Source organism: Lontra canadensis, unplaced genomic scaffold (assembly GCF_010015895.1).
Source record: "Lontra canadensis isolate GAN:19392208 unplaced genomic scaffold, GSC_riverotter_1.0 scaffold11, whole genome shotgun sequence".
Classification (NCBI taxonomy): Eukaryota; Metazoa; Chordata; class Mammalia; order Carnivora; family Mustelidae; genus Lontra; species Lontra canadensis.
Genome location: NW_022631005.1, coordinates 24211476 through 24226371, shown reverse-complemented (window position 1 = coordinate 24226371; position 14896 = coordinate 24211476). Strand labels below are relative to the sequence as shown.

Genomic DNA, 14896 nt, shown 5'->3' with positions numbered 1-14896 from the left:
AAGCTCAACTTTTTATATCTATTCTTTCTTTCTAGTCCCTGTGTTCCCAAGAGAATTATATTATTGACAAAAGGTGAGGGAATTTTTAACATTCATTTGTTAACTATCTGACTGATGCTAATAAAAATAAAAATGTCTTATTAAAATGCCAACAGAATCCAAGACGAGGACGCTAGTAGTACCCAGCAGAGGCGTCAGATATTTAGGTATTGGAAGCATGTTTTCATGCTGTATTGAAAAATCAAAGCATTATCTTCTCTATTCTTTCCCCTTTTGTTCCTACTAGCTTCTCAAAGTTGTATTTCTAAATTGCAGAGTTAATAAAGATGCTTCGGGGAGATCAACAAATAGCCATCAAAGCAGCACTGAGAATGAGCTGAAGTATTCTGAACCACGACCCTGGAGCAGCACGGATTCTGACAGTTCTCTCCGAAACTTCAAGCCTGCTGTAACCAAAGCCAGCAGCTTCAGTGGAATCTCAGTCCTGACAAGAGGTGATAGTTCTGGGAGCAGCAAAAGCATAGGCAGGCTTTCAAAAACAGGTATAAATATTTGTCTAGAACTGTGCAATCAAAACATTAGTTTCCCTGTTGGTGTCTTACCTCTTTATTTATCCTGTGGCTTCTGCAATTATCCTAACATAAAATTCTTACCAGCAGTGCATTGAGCACCTCCGCAGTACTTAAGAGGTAATATATGTATCAACATTAGGATTCATTCTCTGTTGGAGAGAGATTTACAAACATCAGTTAAAGTAAAAATTCTCTGTTGTGACATAAACTTAAATCAAGTTAGTTCAGTGAAATGTCACGTCTTGAGTCCCCAGAGGTAGTTGGAAATTCTTCATTGCTTCTTTATAATAGGAAGGCCTCGTTTCTCACCCAGGATTATTTAACATTGATTGTATTTTCAGCTAATGCTATCAAATATTCATTGCATTTTTCATGATAAAGTCCTTCCTTGCTATTCAAAAAATCAATAAAATTGTCAAGAAGTTTCTGAGGAATTTTAAAACTGAGGAAAAATAATGTGATGTAATTACTGTAAATGAGTAAAAATTTTAGTAACATCCTCAGTTTCTTAGTTTCTTTGCTTTTACAGTGCCTTACATTTAGGCTCATACCTTTTCTCTTCACCTTCACCAACTGCATTCAGTACTATAAAAGCTCACATCTCTCTTAGAATCCTTCTAGATCTTTATTTTTATCCCTAAATAAGCATTGAAAGTTAGCAAAAATGGCTCTCTATCTTTAGCCTATTTGGGTTAACCTAGACATATGGTATTGTACAGATAACAATCAAAGGGAAAGATTTGAAGGTAGCCAAGGATTTTTTTTTAAACCTTATTTGTAGTCAGTTCTTTAAATTATTCAGGCTTATGAATTGCCCTTGTCACCCTTTCAGCTCATAATATGGATATTAAAAATATCTTAGTGTATATGATAGAATATTGCTAGAGATAGGTAAATTTTATTAATATAAATTATGCATATGCAAGATACACATTTATTTACGAAAATGGCCACTCAGTCATCACAACAGAAAAAATTATTGTATTTTTGAGTATGTCACTCAGGCATACACTGCTGAATTTAAACATTTAAGATCATGTACTATTTGTAATTTACATTATCTTCAGAGATGAAAAGAAACATCACCTCTTTTAATAGGGAAAAAAAATTTTTTTAAAAACTTCATTTATTTATTTGACAGAGAAATAGAGATTACAAGTAGGCAGAGAGGCAGGCAGAGGGAGAGGGGAAAGCAGGCTCCCTGCCGAGCAAGGAGCCCATTGTGGGGCTCGATCCCAGGACCCTGAGACCGTGACCGGAGCTGAAGGCAGAGGCTAACCAGGCGCCCCAAGGAAAGAAAAAAAATTTTTAAATATTTATTTATTTGACAGACAGAGATCACAAGTAGGCAGAGAGGCAGGCAGAGAGAGGGGGTGGGAAGCAGGCTCCCTGCCGAGCAGAGAGCCTGATGCGGGGCTCAATCCCAGGACCCTGGGATCATGACCTGAGCCCAAGGCAGAGGCTTTAACCCACTGAGCCACCCAGGTGCCCCAGGAAAAATTATTTTTGATAGAGTTTGTATCAGTAATCATTTGGCACAACTTAAAATAGAAGTTACCCTTCAGAAGGCAGTGTATCACACATAAACATATTTGTGTATTTCATTCATTAAAGATTAATTCTCCCTTCCAGAGTCAACTCTTGTTCAAAACATAATTAACTATATACATTTTCAAAATCTTTTCCTTTCTTTGATTGTCTTATCCACTTTTAGCTATTATTCTGAAAGTCAGTGACATTTTCAGTCTCTGGGTAATAGAAAAGGAAATAAGATTGCAGGAATGAAAACAGCTAAAAATAAATTATCAAATTTATTGAGTGAAAAATAAATTTTAAACTGATGCTAATATTAGTACTTGGATTATTTTTCATGCTGTCTTTGTCCCTTGATATGATAAAAAATGGAAAGTTGACTTTACATTATAGGAAAGTATTATGATTATGAGCTTAAAATGGAATTCTGCAGTGAAACTTCACAATTGTTTCTCTTGATAGAGAACTTATCATTTTTGTTATCTCCTACACTATTAATCTTTCTGTGTTCTTATAGATAAGGGGTTTCTGATATAAGAGGTTTTGGGCATTTGGCTGTGCTATGTTTTTTTTTCCTGGGAGAAAATTATAATCTGTATATTAATCTAAAGTGGTAAAATGTACATAACCTTGTGCTTTGGGGAATGTGGGGAATGTGCTTTCTGTGGCTGTCTGTGGCTGATGGTATTATAAACTTGCTTAAGTTGCATGCTTGGGCTATGACTTCTCTGACAACTTATGTGATCATTTTGCTGTATTAAACTTGTTCATGATGGGGAGGGGAAGTAAAATTATACAGTAAATCAAAATACCCAATGCTTTTATGTGGTAACCGCATGTTATGCAATGTGAATTTTATTGTTACATATTTAAAACCTGCACTTTTATATGAGGTTTAAAAAATCCATATTTTTCATTACTCCTTCCCTAGGTTCTGAGTCTTCTGGTAGTGTAGGGTCATCTACGGGCTCTCTTTCTCACATCCAGCAGCCTCTTCCAGGTACAGCTCTCAGCCAGTCTTCTCATGGCGCACCTGTCGTCTATCCAACTGTCAGCACTCATAGCTCTCTTTCCTTTGATGGTGGCCTAAATGGGCAAGTCGCATCTCCTAGCACTAGCTTCTTTTTGCTTCCCTTGGAAGCGGCAGGCATACCACCTGGCAGTATTCTGATCAACCCACAAACAGGTTGGTATCCAGAAAAAGGTGTTTATTTCAGTTGAGATAGCAGGAGTTAATTGAAAATTAAAGAATGTGTGTTATTAAATGTATTTTTTGTATATGTATTATCAGCTTTTTATTTTTCATGAGTAATTAGCATTTTCCCTAGAACTTTAATAAAACATTTCTGCTGGAAAATGTTGAAAGACATATTTATATCAGAAAGCATTTTTCTCTTTGTAGCATCCAGATGTCATCTTTTAGGCCAAATAATGGCCTAACCATAATTTAAAAAAAAAGAAAAAGCATAGTTCATTTCCTAGAAATGAGATAACCACCATTGAAAGATCTTTACCTGATTTAAAAAAAATAAAAATTATCCTGGGGAAAATATTATGCATTTCATGAAGAAGGAGAAAGTAAACAGCTCTTATTCATTATATAATGAAGTAGGAAGAACCTATAAGTAATTGTTCTTCTGAATTTGGTAATTGTTTTCTCCTGAGGAAAAGGTAAGGGAATTATTATTATTATTATTATTATTATTATTATTAGAAAAAGGAATTAGGTAGTCTTTATGAATTAATATTGAAGACACCTATTCTTGCAGTTAGGTAATAATTCTCATTTATTCAGCATTTACTATATGCTATGTAAATGTGTTAGGGGCTTTAAATACATTATTTATAATCATTATAACCTATAAGGTAAGTGAAATCCTCATTTACAGATAATGAAATTGAACCTCAGAGACTCAAACTACAGTCATGATACGTTTCATTATGCATGCAATATGAGCAAATATAGAAAACATGATCTTTTGAAAGTTCACATGAAGTCTTGGTCTCTATTCACAGTATTATAGCCCAATAATTTTGTGAGATAATGAAAACAATCTTCTAAGTCATTTGATAACCTTCCTTAGAAATTCTCACACCTAACTGTTGTGGTCACATCAATATGGTAGTAGTTGGGCAAGGTAGGTACAGGTGAGAGTATCAGGGTCTCAGTGTGCTCCTGAACCTTTCCTTTTGTTCATTGTAGAGAAGACCATGGCTTGGAACTCATTACCTTCAGATTTTTTGGTATCTCTTTTTTAAGATCAAATGTTGGAACTATTATTTCTATTATAAGAATTGAATAACTCACTATTCAGAAATTCAGTTTTTCCTTAATAACCATTATCTTCTTATCCTTCAGATTTATTATATTACTAAACTTCTTATTTTCCTGAAGCAGGAAAGATGACTTAATGTACTGTTTACTATTATTTTTCATTCAAAACATCTTAGTTAATGAGTTTTTGATAATATGAAAGGCTCAACTGAATAGGAAATCAAAGAGTGAGCAACTGATCAACCTGAAATTGAATTGTAGTCTTAATTTTAAATGTGTCCGAAAGTGGATCTCTGCTTTTTGAGAACAGCATTACAACATATCCAACTTTTCAGATAGTCCTTAAGTTGCTTTTTTTTTTTTTAAGATTTTATTTATTTATTTGACAGAGATCACAAGTAGGCAGAGAGGCAGGCAGAGAGAGAGGAGGAAGCAGGCTCCCTGCTGAACAGAGAGTCCAATGGGGGTGGGGAGGGGGCTCAATCCCAGGACCCTGGGATCATGACCTGAGCCGAAGGTAAAGGCTTTAACCCACTAAGCCACCCAGGCGCCCCCTTAAGTTACTTTTAAAACACGCTTCCACCCAAATCTTCTCTACCATTTTTTTCATAATTATTTAAACAGCAATAAATACCCAGCATGACTTGTTTTCATATAACTAAATCATCAAGAAACTGATGAAAATTACTTGAATTTGAAGGCCCTTTTCCTCTGGTTATCAGTGGAGCAGTATATTCTTCTCTCCCCACAGTTATTTTATTGTATGTCATAAGTTTCAAAAAAAAAAAAAAAAAATGGGGAGGGGGATTTACCATGGAAGAAAGGATATTATGAAAACAATTTTTAAAACTATTATTCAGTCAAGTATCTCTTACTTTCTTCTATATTCCTCCCATTCTAAATGGATATAGCATAGTGTATTTCACACAGTCCTCTTCTTTTGTTTTTTTTTAAGTAATATAATGTATAGGATAAGGGAAAATACTAATTTTTGTGAATTTATTTACATATGCATTGAAAAAAGTGTGGAAGAAAGTATCTAAATTGATAACTATAAGATTATTTTCTTTTGATCTCTACTTTTTGGTTATTTTCCCACAATAAAAATACTACTTTCTATAATTTAAAAAAAGTTGTTTAGAACATATGTATATAAAAGAGAATAGAATTTATTTTCTTGGGCACTTAGGATATCCCCCCAGTAATTAGTAAACATAACAACAAGCCTCAAAATCAATATTTAAGTTTTCTCTCTTAACCTAAGAATCAAGCTCACTGGAATTAAGAAATTATTTTAGAAAATTCTTTAGAATTCAAAACTTATTTACAACTTTAGAAGTTTTTAAAATAAGGACTCTGCCAGGGGCGCCTGGGTGGCTCAGTGGGTTAGAGCCTCTGCCTTGGGCTCAGGTCATGGTCCCAGGGTCCTGGGATCGAGCCCCACGTCCGGCCCTCTGCTCAGCAGGGAGCCTGCTTCCTCCTCTCTCTCTCTCTCTCTCTTCTCTCTCTCTGCCTGCCTCTCTGTCTGCTTGTGATCTCTGTCTGTCAAATAAATAAATAAAATCTTTTTTTTTTTAAAGGACTCTGCCATAGATCGAGTCCATGATTTGAAATTTGAAGCTGTCAACCATTTTTAATTTTCATCCAGTGTTAATTTCACTACTCCAGTATATGCATTGTGGTCTATAAATTAGCTCTTTCTCACCACCTAATACAGGCTAATTAATAATATTCCAGTATACCGAAGTCAAGAATTTCTTCTTAAAACTGAAATGTGCTACAGCACTGCAGGACCGCAATCCTGTATCTGGGTCCCATGAGCAAGATCTGTTTCAGGATTCAGTTTTTCAAAAACTACTACGTAATATGAATAACTTCAGTAGGTTTTAGAGCAGCAACCCTATAGTAAAACGCTGCAGCATAATTTTTACATATTTACACTAAGTGACAGAAATAAAGAGTATTAAAATAATCTCATGTAAGGTCAGACTTGTCTCCCCTGATGAGAAAATCTTTTGATTTTCAGAAACTTGGGTCTCTAGGATTGTGAATAAGGATTATAGACATTTGTTGTAAATTGTGCATGGAATGACCTATGTTCAATCTTTATCGTAAGTATTTTTTTCCTTCCTCTTTTAATTTTTCAGGTCAGCCCTTCATAAACCCAGATGGAAGTCCAGTTGTGTATAATCCTCCTATGACTCAACAACCAGTTAGAACCCAAGTGCCTGGACCTCCACAGCCACCTCTGCCACCCCCACCAACTCAACAACAAGCAGCTAATCACATTTTCTCACAGGTGCACATATCCATGATTACATAATGCTAAGTTCATCTGCTTTGGCATATTTAAGACGAACTCACTAATTATAATTGGGGTAGCCCAACTATGTTTTAGAACTCTAATATTCTGTACCAGTGATGTCCCGTTCCCTGCTTGAAGGAAGAGAGGTTAACTTCACAGGATTTTTCAGCTAATAAATACAGAATATATGTTGGAAAGAAATAAATTTTGTGTCTTATGAGCCTGTGTGGTGAGTATGTTCTCCCATTCTACAATAGCAAGAAATGAATAAAAGGAATAAAAACGAAACTAAGATTATCCCAGTGAGCAAAGTAAGTTGTGCTAAGTTTCAACAGATTAAGAAGATAGAAAAGACTGAGTTGAGTTGCTCAAGTTCTACAAGGTACCCTTCATCCCACCTACCCTATGAAAGAGAGAGGCAAAAACATTCCAAATTAGAATTCGCAGAAGCACTCTTAGTAATGTCTTGAATTCGTATACATGTTTAGAGTTGACACATACGCTTTCATGTTCTGGCTTTTCTCTTATAGGTGTGTTATTCATCCTTGGGGAACTTGATTATACCAGTGTAAACTCTTTTACTTTTATCCTATATTTTAAAGGTTGTGTAACATCTCAAAGACAGTTTATACAGTTAGTTGTACCTCTTTTTCCCTATTAGACTACCTAAATATTCCACTGGTGAGAACTTGCAGAATACTTTCTGATGATGTATGAAAGAAGTATGATGAGAAACTTGAACTGGAGAGATTTCATTAGTTTTGCTCACAAGTTATATTGTTTGTATTCCAAGGGTGAAGAATGTATGAACAGTTTGATAAGATTATCAAATATTTTGATACTTTTATAGATAATTATACCTCTGGCAATTAAGACTCCTAATAGGCAAGGCAGTTTATATAAAGTAGAAGGATTTCTAGGTTTTTGCTGTGCTTCTAAGGCAGTACAAATATATGCAGAGGAAGTTGCCTAAAACGGTTTCCAAACAGTCCCATATCTGCTTCGCATTCGCAGCCCCATTTGATTACAAACGCTCAGGTACACGTTAGACTACATTAAACTCTCTCCCTGGCCTTCTGTGCCTTGCCTTGTTTGGTCCTGAAGTGCTTTTCCTTCATCATGCTGTCATGTAGTTGTCTTTGTAGTCCTATGTATTTCACCAGGAGCTTTATAGGCGTGATTTTCATTTTATTCAGTAGAAATAATGTTTGGCAGATTCAAAAAAGGATTAGGGTTTATCTATAGTTATATATTTCAGATTATTATCTCTTAGAAATAATTTTGTCTGATTCAAAGATGAGATGATCCTAAATGAAGGTGTAGACAGGTTACTTTAGGAATAGAGCCTTAATGGACTGTAATTTGAATCTCAGGATATGCATCAAACTTCATGGCTGATTTTCCTGGCATTGCCTCAGGTGTTTCAGGTAACACATCATCAGATATCAGGAGAGAGTATTGATTAGCCAATGATACTCAGTAACCATTTTTTTCACTGAGATAATCCACCCATGAAATTTCACATAACCAAACAAAATAATGCTGTGATTTCCAAAGCATTCAGATGGGCTACATGTCTTAAAACCAATCACTTCAAGTGGATGTTGTTTTGCAGCCAGTTGCAATTTAAGTAGGGAAAGAAGTGCTAAGGCTTTTTCTTTTCTAAGTGGTGTCAGAATTTCACTTTGATCTACCAGTGTTCTCACCCACCTTTGTCTCATGACCACTTGACACCCTGGGAGATGTTAATTCCTACCATTGGTGCTCATAAGACTCCCCTTTCTTTTATCCCTCAGCAGTCTAAAGCTCTTGTTTCATCTGACGCTTACATAGTAGGTCAAGATGTCTGGAAGAAAGTTATGTCTTAATGGTTGTCTGACTTAATAACAGATCGACTAGCCTGTACTTTGGGAGTTCTAGAGCTACTGAACCTCATTGAGTGTGATTTGTGCTGTCATCCATTAGGAAGCTTGCTAATTTCTGATTAAGAGGTTAGTGAGGGCCAGTTGCTCTATAGCTCTTTCAGCTTTTACCTTTTGTAGTACTTTTACTTTAATTTTAGATTTTTTGTGGGATTCTGATATAAGTCTTTCACTTTTTAGAAACTCTTACATTGATTTTGTGGTAGAACTACAACTCATCATTACACATCTTAGTTGTCAGAACAATTTCTTCTTATTTAGATTATTTTCTGGGCAGTCTTATTCAGTTCATTTATTTTGCATTTATAAAGTATTCTTTTAGGAAATACTGTCCAGAGGGAGATTCATGTATATACATTTTAACCGAAAGTAAGAGTTTTCACTGGATAAAATTCCCTGGATTCCTCTAGTGGTGGCTTTACATGACTATCTACAGGTCACTTAGCCTGATTGCCACCTATAACATGGATGATGAGAGTCTTCAAGCCAGTATGCCTATTTCCCCTTTGGAATAAACTAGGGAATATAAATCCAAGACTGGGAAACTAAATCAGCTGCCAGTGTTAGCATATGGATGGCCAGCTGTACTCCTTAAGGTTTAGAAATGATTAAAACATTTTTCATTTTTTTATAACACCTGTTTTTGAGTGTCCCTGGGAAACATAAAACTTATTTTTATGAAATGCAGGAGTGTTTCATTACCAAAAGAAATTTCAAGTAACTACTTTTATAGCTCCTGGCATCCACTCTCTCAATAAAAATTTTTAGTTGTAAGAAAAATAGGTTTATCTTCCTTGTGTAGAAGAGATATGCTTGTGTGTATGCATGTGCCTGTATGTGTGTGTATGTATGTGTTACTCTTTAGGCTGTTATTCTTAATGGTACCCAGAGTGTATTTTTCTTTAAAAATTACTAAAAATTCAGGCAGTTTGGTCCCAAAGAGTATTTAATCATGCCTTATCAAAAAGGCCAATTGGCATATGTAGTATATAAATTTTTATGATCTGATAATGGGTGAAGTTTTACTTTTATTTTTACTGTCATAATGCTAAATAGAGCAACTCCTCCATCAAATAAGGAAGTAAGAATGAGTGATTTTGCTTTTACTAACTTAACCTGGGGGTTTGGGTTAGATAATAATAGGATTTAAAATGTCTAAAATACCTTTTTCTGTGAATCTAATAAAGAAATATTTTTATGAAAAAATTACCCAATTGTATATTAAAGCATAGGGATTTTTAAAAAAATTTTACTATGCAGTTTCTTCATTTAGCATCGTTTTTGTTGTTCCCTATATTGTTGTATAAGATGACTTTATAAATGTAGTTTAAGTTACTGCCAGAAAAGTGTAACTTTCCATTTTATGCAATTCTTGTAACATTTTATTCTGACATTAACATTGTTTGCCAACCTGTTATTCCTTAGCCTGTTCGTCCTCTGCAGTCCTCTTCACAGCCTGTTCAGTACTCTACAGCCCCTTACCCATCCCCGCTCCTGCCAGTCTCACCCACCCAGCAATACTCCGTGGTACTATATCTCTATTCACCTCCTGCATTGTTTCTGTGGGCTGATGTGTGGTGGATGCTCATGAATGTAATTAATGTGATACGATCTTCTGTGATTATTTAAAGTCATGGACACATACCAAAAAAGTGTTTCTGACCTGTATTAGAAATAATTTAATCTCTACTATATAATATTTGTTATATTGGCATATTACAGTAATGGTATAAATCCTAATCTTTTCCTGCCTTTTCATAATGAAATGATTTTCAGATTGACTATTCTAGTCCTAAGATGGTTAGCTACTTTTCTCGTTGAGGTCAGTGGTATCTTTGCAATCCTGGAATGGCAACTTTCATCTGGGTTTGAGACTTTCTATTCTTTCCCCAATACATTGGTCCAGTGGACTTCATACCAGTTATTAAGGTGAATTGGATCTTATAGTTACATAAGACATAATGTATATTTCTGAAGAAGATCCCTAGATATTTAATCTATGACTGTAAAGAAACTGTACCTCCTTCAATCCAAAGCATGCCCCAAGTTATACCTCTCAGTAAGAGCTTAGAAGCACCAGTAACATGTGTTCTCTCTATGACCTTCTGTAGTTACTAAGAATAGGGAACAACCGTGTAAAGTACTTCCTGCCTAGTGACTAACATGAAATCAGTATTCAATAAGTGTTACTTTCCTTCCCTTAAAATGAGTCTCAGCCCAATATACTTTTCCCAGTGATGATGCTGTTACTTTTCTAGACTATATGGCATCACATTTTAACATTACTTTTCAAGTTAAGTTGTAAGCTATATCTTAAAGTCACTTGACACTTTTTAGAAACATTTTCTTTTATTTAGGAGTGTTTTTTGTTTTGAGCTGGTGGCAACCTTAATTAACAGCATCAGCTCTGAATGATTTTCGAAATGACTTCCAGTCTGAAAGAATAAAATTTTTCCAGCATTGAAAAGATCGAAAGCATCATCAAGAATAGCATAAAAGTCTCAAAAATGTTTTGAAAGATAGTGGATTATTGGAATAAGAAAATGACTTTTTTTTTTTTGAGATGACACTGATGGTAATGTATAGTTGAAATGTTTGGCCAGATTACTATGTAATTACAGCTAATAAGTATATTTTGGTACATTTTTCCCTTTTGAAAGTATTCATTGAACTAGGCTAATAGTGCTAGAGTATGTCAGAGCAGCATTGGGAAGAGTAAACCACATATTTTCAGTCACTGAATCAGGTTCCCCTTTTCAATCCCTTGTCTTCTCCATAGCCATAGTGTACTTTGCAAAAAAACAGCAGACTGTAGAAATTGCAGACATATCAACTTTGATCTGACAACTCAATGACCACAATTTTTTAAGTAACTTTTTCCAAAATTCTCCTCTTAACAAATTGTGGCATATATTATTGCCAATCTGCGGCTTTTTAGGAGCCAAGGGGATGCCATTTTGACGCCATTTTGGTCATTTCAGTGATATTATCTAGACCAGTCAGAACTGGTCTTTATGCTGTTGAATCAGAGAAAACATTTGTCAGATGGCATGTTAAATCATAACCGTCTCTTGGCTAGACACCACTGCCTGCTCACTAAGTAGCAAAAGCAGTAGGAAACTGTTGTTTGGATTAAATTTGTATTAACATCTGACTTTAGGAAGAGACTGAAAAACATTAGGGAAGAATAATGTTTATGGCCAAATTATTTTTGAGAGATTAGAAGACTGGGGTAGGTAGATTTTATGTATTTTATTTCATTTCATTTTATTTCATTCTGCATAGAAACAGAATCTTGTCTTTTAGGAAGAGAGGTAAAGAGTATAATTAGTACCATGCCTTTGCTTGTTACCTGGTCCTTGAAGTCCCTTCAGAAAATGTTAACCGTATAATATAAATATGTCCAGTTTCATTTCCACGTCATAATGTGCCTTTAATCATCATTTAAATAAGTGTCTTTCCATTTTTTACTGTGAAGTGTTGCTACACCCTACTCTTCTGCATGCTATGCACTCCACTAGATACACTTTATAAGTAATTTGTAATGACAGCATTGTAATATTCCTACCTCCCTGCCTTAGAGTTCTAATTTTATTGGAATTGTTCTATTAAATCATACCTGTTACAGATGTATGATGTCCATAATGCATACACTGCAAATTATCTTAAAATGTATGAAGCGGGGTTTTTTCGATAAGCTTGGTAAGCTTTTTGGTAGGTGTGTATGGAAGGCGCACTCATTTCTTACTTTTCCCTTTTTTAGCAGGACAACCTTGGGTCTCAGTTTAGCCACATGAGTCTTGCCCGCCAGCCATCTGCAGATGGTTCTGACCCTCACGCCACCATGTTCCAGTCCACTGTTGTTCTTCAGTCCCCACAGCAGTCTGGTTATATCATGACGGCAGCCCCTCCACCACCGCCGCCGCCGCCACCACCACCTCCCCCACCTCCCCTGCCACCTGGGCAGCCAGTCCCAACTGCTGGCTATTCTGCCTCTGGCCATCCTGTCAGCCAGCCTGTGCTTCAGCAACAGGGATATATTCAGCAGCCCTCACCACAGGTATGTCACTTTTTCATCTTTTTTCTGCCATGGAGAAACCTTAACCCTTAATCCTTAACCCTAATTAGAAAGCTTACTTTTAATTTCACATAGAGAGAATTTGTGACAATGTATAAACAAAGCTGGTCATCATCTTCCGTTCTCTGGAGATTCTCAAATCACACTAGACAACTACATGATTAGTAGACACATCAGTTGGATGGTTAAAAATATGCAGCCTTTGAGTTTCCTCTTGATTGATTTGTTTTGTTTTAATTAGCTTAAGAGAAGCACAAGGTAAACACACTATAAAAATAAAATGATGCATTTCAGGAAGAAGTAGGTTAGTTTAGAGAGAATTAACATCACAATACTAATAAAGCTTTATTGTTATTTCTTTACATTTACTTAGATATTTCTTAATTTTTCTCAACAGTATTTTGTAGTTTCCATTATATAAGTATTGCATATATTTTATTAAATATATCTCTAAGTATGTAATGTTTTTAAATGCTTCATGGGGCACCTGAGTGGCTCAGTCAGTTGAGCATCTGCCTTCAGCTCAGGTCATAAACTCAGGGTCCTGGGATTGAGCCCCACGTTAGTCTCTCTGCTCAGTGAAGAATCTGCTTCTCCCTCTCTCTCTAACCCTTCTCCCCTCCCCCCTGTTCTCTCCCCACCCCTGCGCATGTTCTCGCTCTCTCAAGTAGATAAGATCTTTTAAAAAAAAAAATTCTTAGTGTTCTAAAGGAAATTATATTAAAATTTCATTTTCTGTTCATCATTTGCTCATAATGTAGAAATAAGGTTGATTTTTGTGTTTTGATCTTGATCTTGTATCCTGTGGACTTTCTAAATTTAATTACTCTGGTACTTTTTTCATAGACTGCTTAGGATTTTCCAAATTGAAGATCATTTCTACATACATTATCCTTTCCAACGCATATGCCTTTTATTCCTTTTTCTTGCCTTATTGAATTGCCTACAAGCTCTAATGTTAAATATACACACAACAGGGGGCAGTAAAATCCCTAGAATTCATTTATTAATTTAAAGCAAAGTTTTTTAAAAGTTCATATCCTTCCTTGTTTCCAGTCTTAGGAAAAGTATTTGGTCTTCCATTATTAACTATGATATTATCTGAGTTTTTTGCCCTCTGTCATGCCCTCCATCAGGCTGAGAAAATTTTCTTAGTTTGGTGAAAATTTTCTTAGTAGAATTGAGTATTAAATCTTGTAAAATCTCCTTTTCTACATCTATTGAGATGATCATGTGGTTTTTCTCTTTTATTCTATCTGTACAGTGAAGTATTATAACTGACTTTTGAACGTTAAGTCAATACTTTCAGGGGTGCCTGGGTGGCTCAGTGGGTTAAAGCCTCTGCTTTCAGCTCGGATCATGATCTCAGGGTCCTGGGATTGAGCCCTGCATCCGGCTTTCTGCTCAGCGGGAAGCCTGCTTCCCCCTCTCTCTCTCTGCCTGCTTCTCTGCCTACTTGTGATCTCTGTCTATCAAATAAATAAAACCTTTAAAAAAAAAGTTAATACTTTAATTTGAGAGCACACTCCCACTTAGTCATGATAGAATATCTTTTTATATATCACTGGATGCATTTTGCTTATATTTTCTTACAGATTTTTGCATGCATGTTCTTAATGGATATTGGTCTGTTGTTTGTGTGTAATGTCTTTTTTCAGGTTGTAGCATCAAGATGGCAGTGATACTGGCTTCCAAATGAATTGGATATGGTTGCCTCCTTCATTTCCTAAAACAGTTGGTGTAGGATTTTTCTTAACATCCTTCTTAAATATTTGCTAGAATTCACTATTGCATCCCTCTGGACTTGGAGTTTTTTTGTGGGGAAGATTTTAAAATTACAAATTCAATTTTTTAGTAGATATAGAGCTAATCCAATTTCCTGTTCCTTTTTGGATTGAATTTTATAGTTTGTATCAGTTTGTCAAATTTATTGGCAAATGATCAGTCATGATACCCCTTATTATAATTTTAGTATCTTAAGGATCGATAGTGGTACTGCCTCTGTAGTCCTTAATGTTGGTAATTTCACTCCTATCTCCTTTTTGCTTTATTTACTTAAGAGATTTATCAGTTGCATTGGTGTTTTTTTAAAAACCAACTTAGGATTTCATTAATTTTGTATTCATTTTCTCTTTGAATGATTTCTACTTTTACCATTATTTTCTTCCTTTTGTTTATTTTGGGTTTCATTTGCTCCTTTGTGTCTGACTT

General features: G+C 35.3%; 1 protein-coding gene across 10 annotated transcripts in view; it reads left to right on the top strand.

The window, feature by feature from the left end:
* Positions 1 to 14896, top strand: part of R3HDM1 (R3H domain containing 1) — a 209860-nt gene that overhangs the window by 114222 nt on the left and 80742 nt on the right. For 4 of the 10 annotated variants that reach the window (XM_032856157.1, XM_032856156.1, XM_032856161.1 and 1 more), the window contains 7 exons: positions 36 to 73; positions 156 to 206; positions 316 to 542; positions 3037 to 3291; positions 6528 to 6679; positions 10033 to 10134; positions 12371 to 12667. In XM_032856157.1, the coding sequence (XP_032712048.1) occupies positions 36 to 73; positions 156 to 206; positions 316 to 542; positions 3037 to 3291; positions 6528 to 6679; positions 10033 to 10134; positions 12371 to 12667 (1122 nt within the window). The remainder of the gene's footprint in view (positions 1 to 35; positions 74 to 155; positions 207 to 315; positions 543 to 3036; positions 3292 to 6527; positions 6680 to 10032; positions 10135 to 12370; positions 12668 to 14896) is intronic. The other 6 variants (XM_032856163.1, XM_032856165.1, XM_032856158.1 and 3 more) reach the window with 5 other exon arrangements.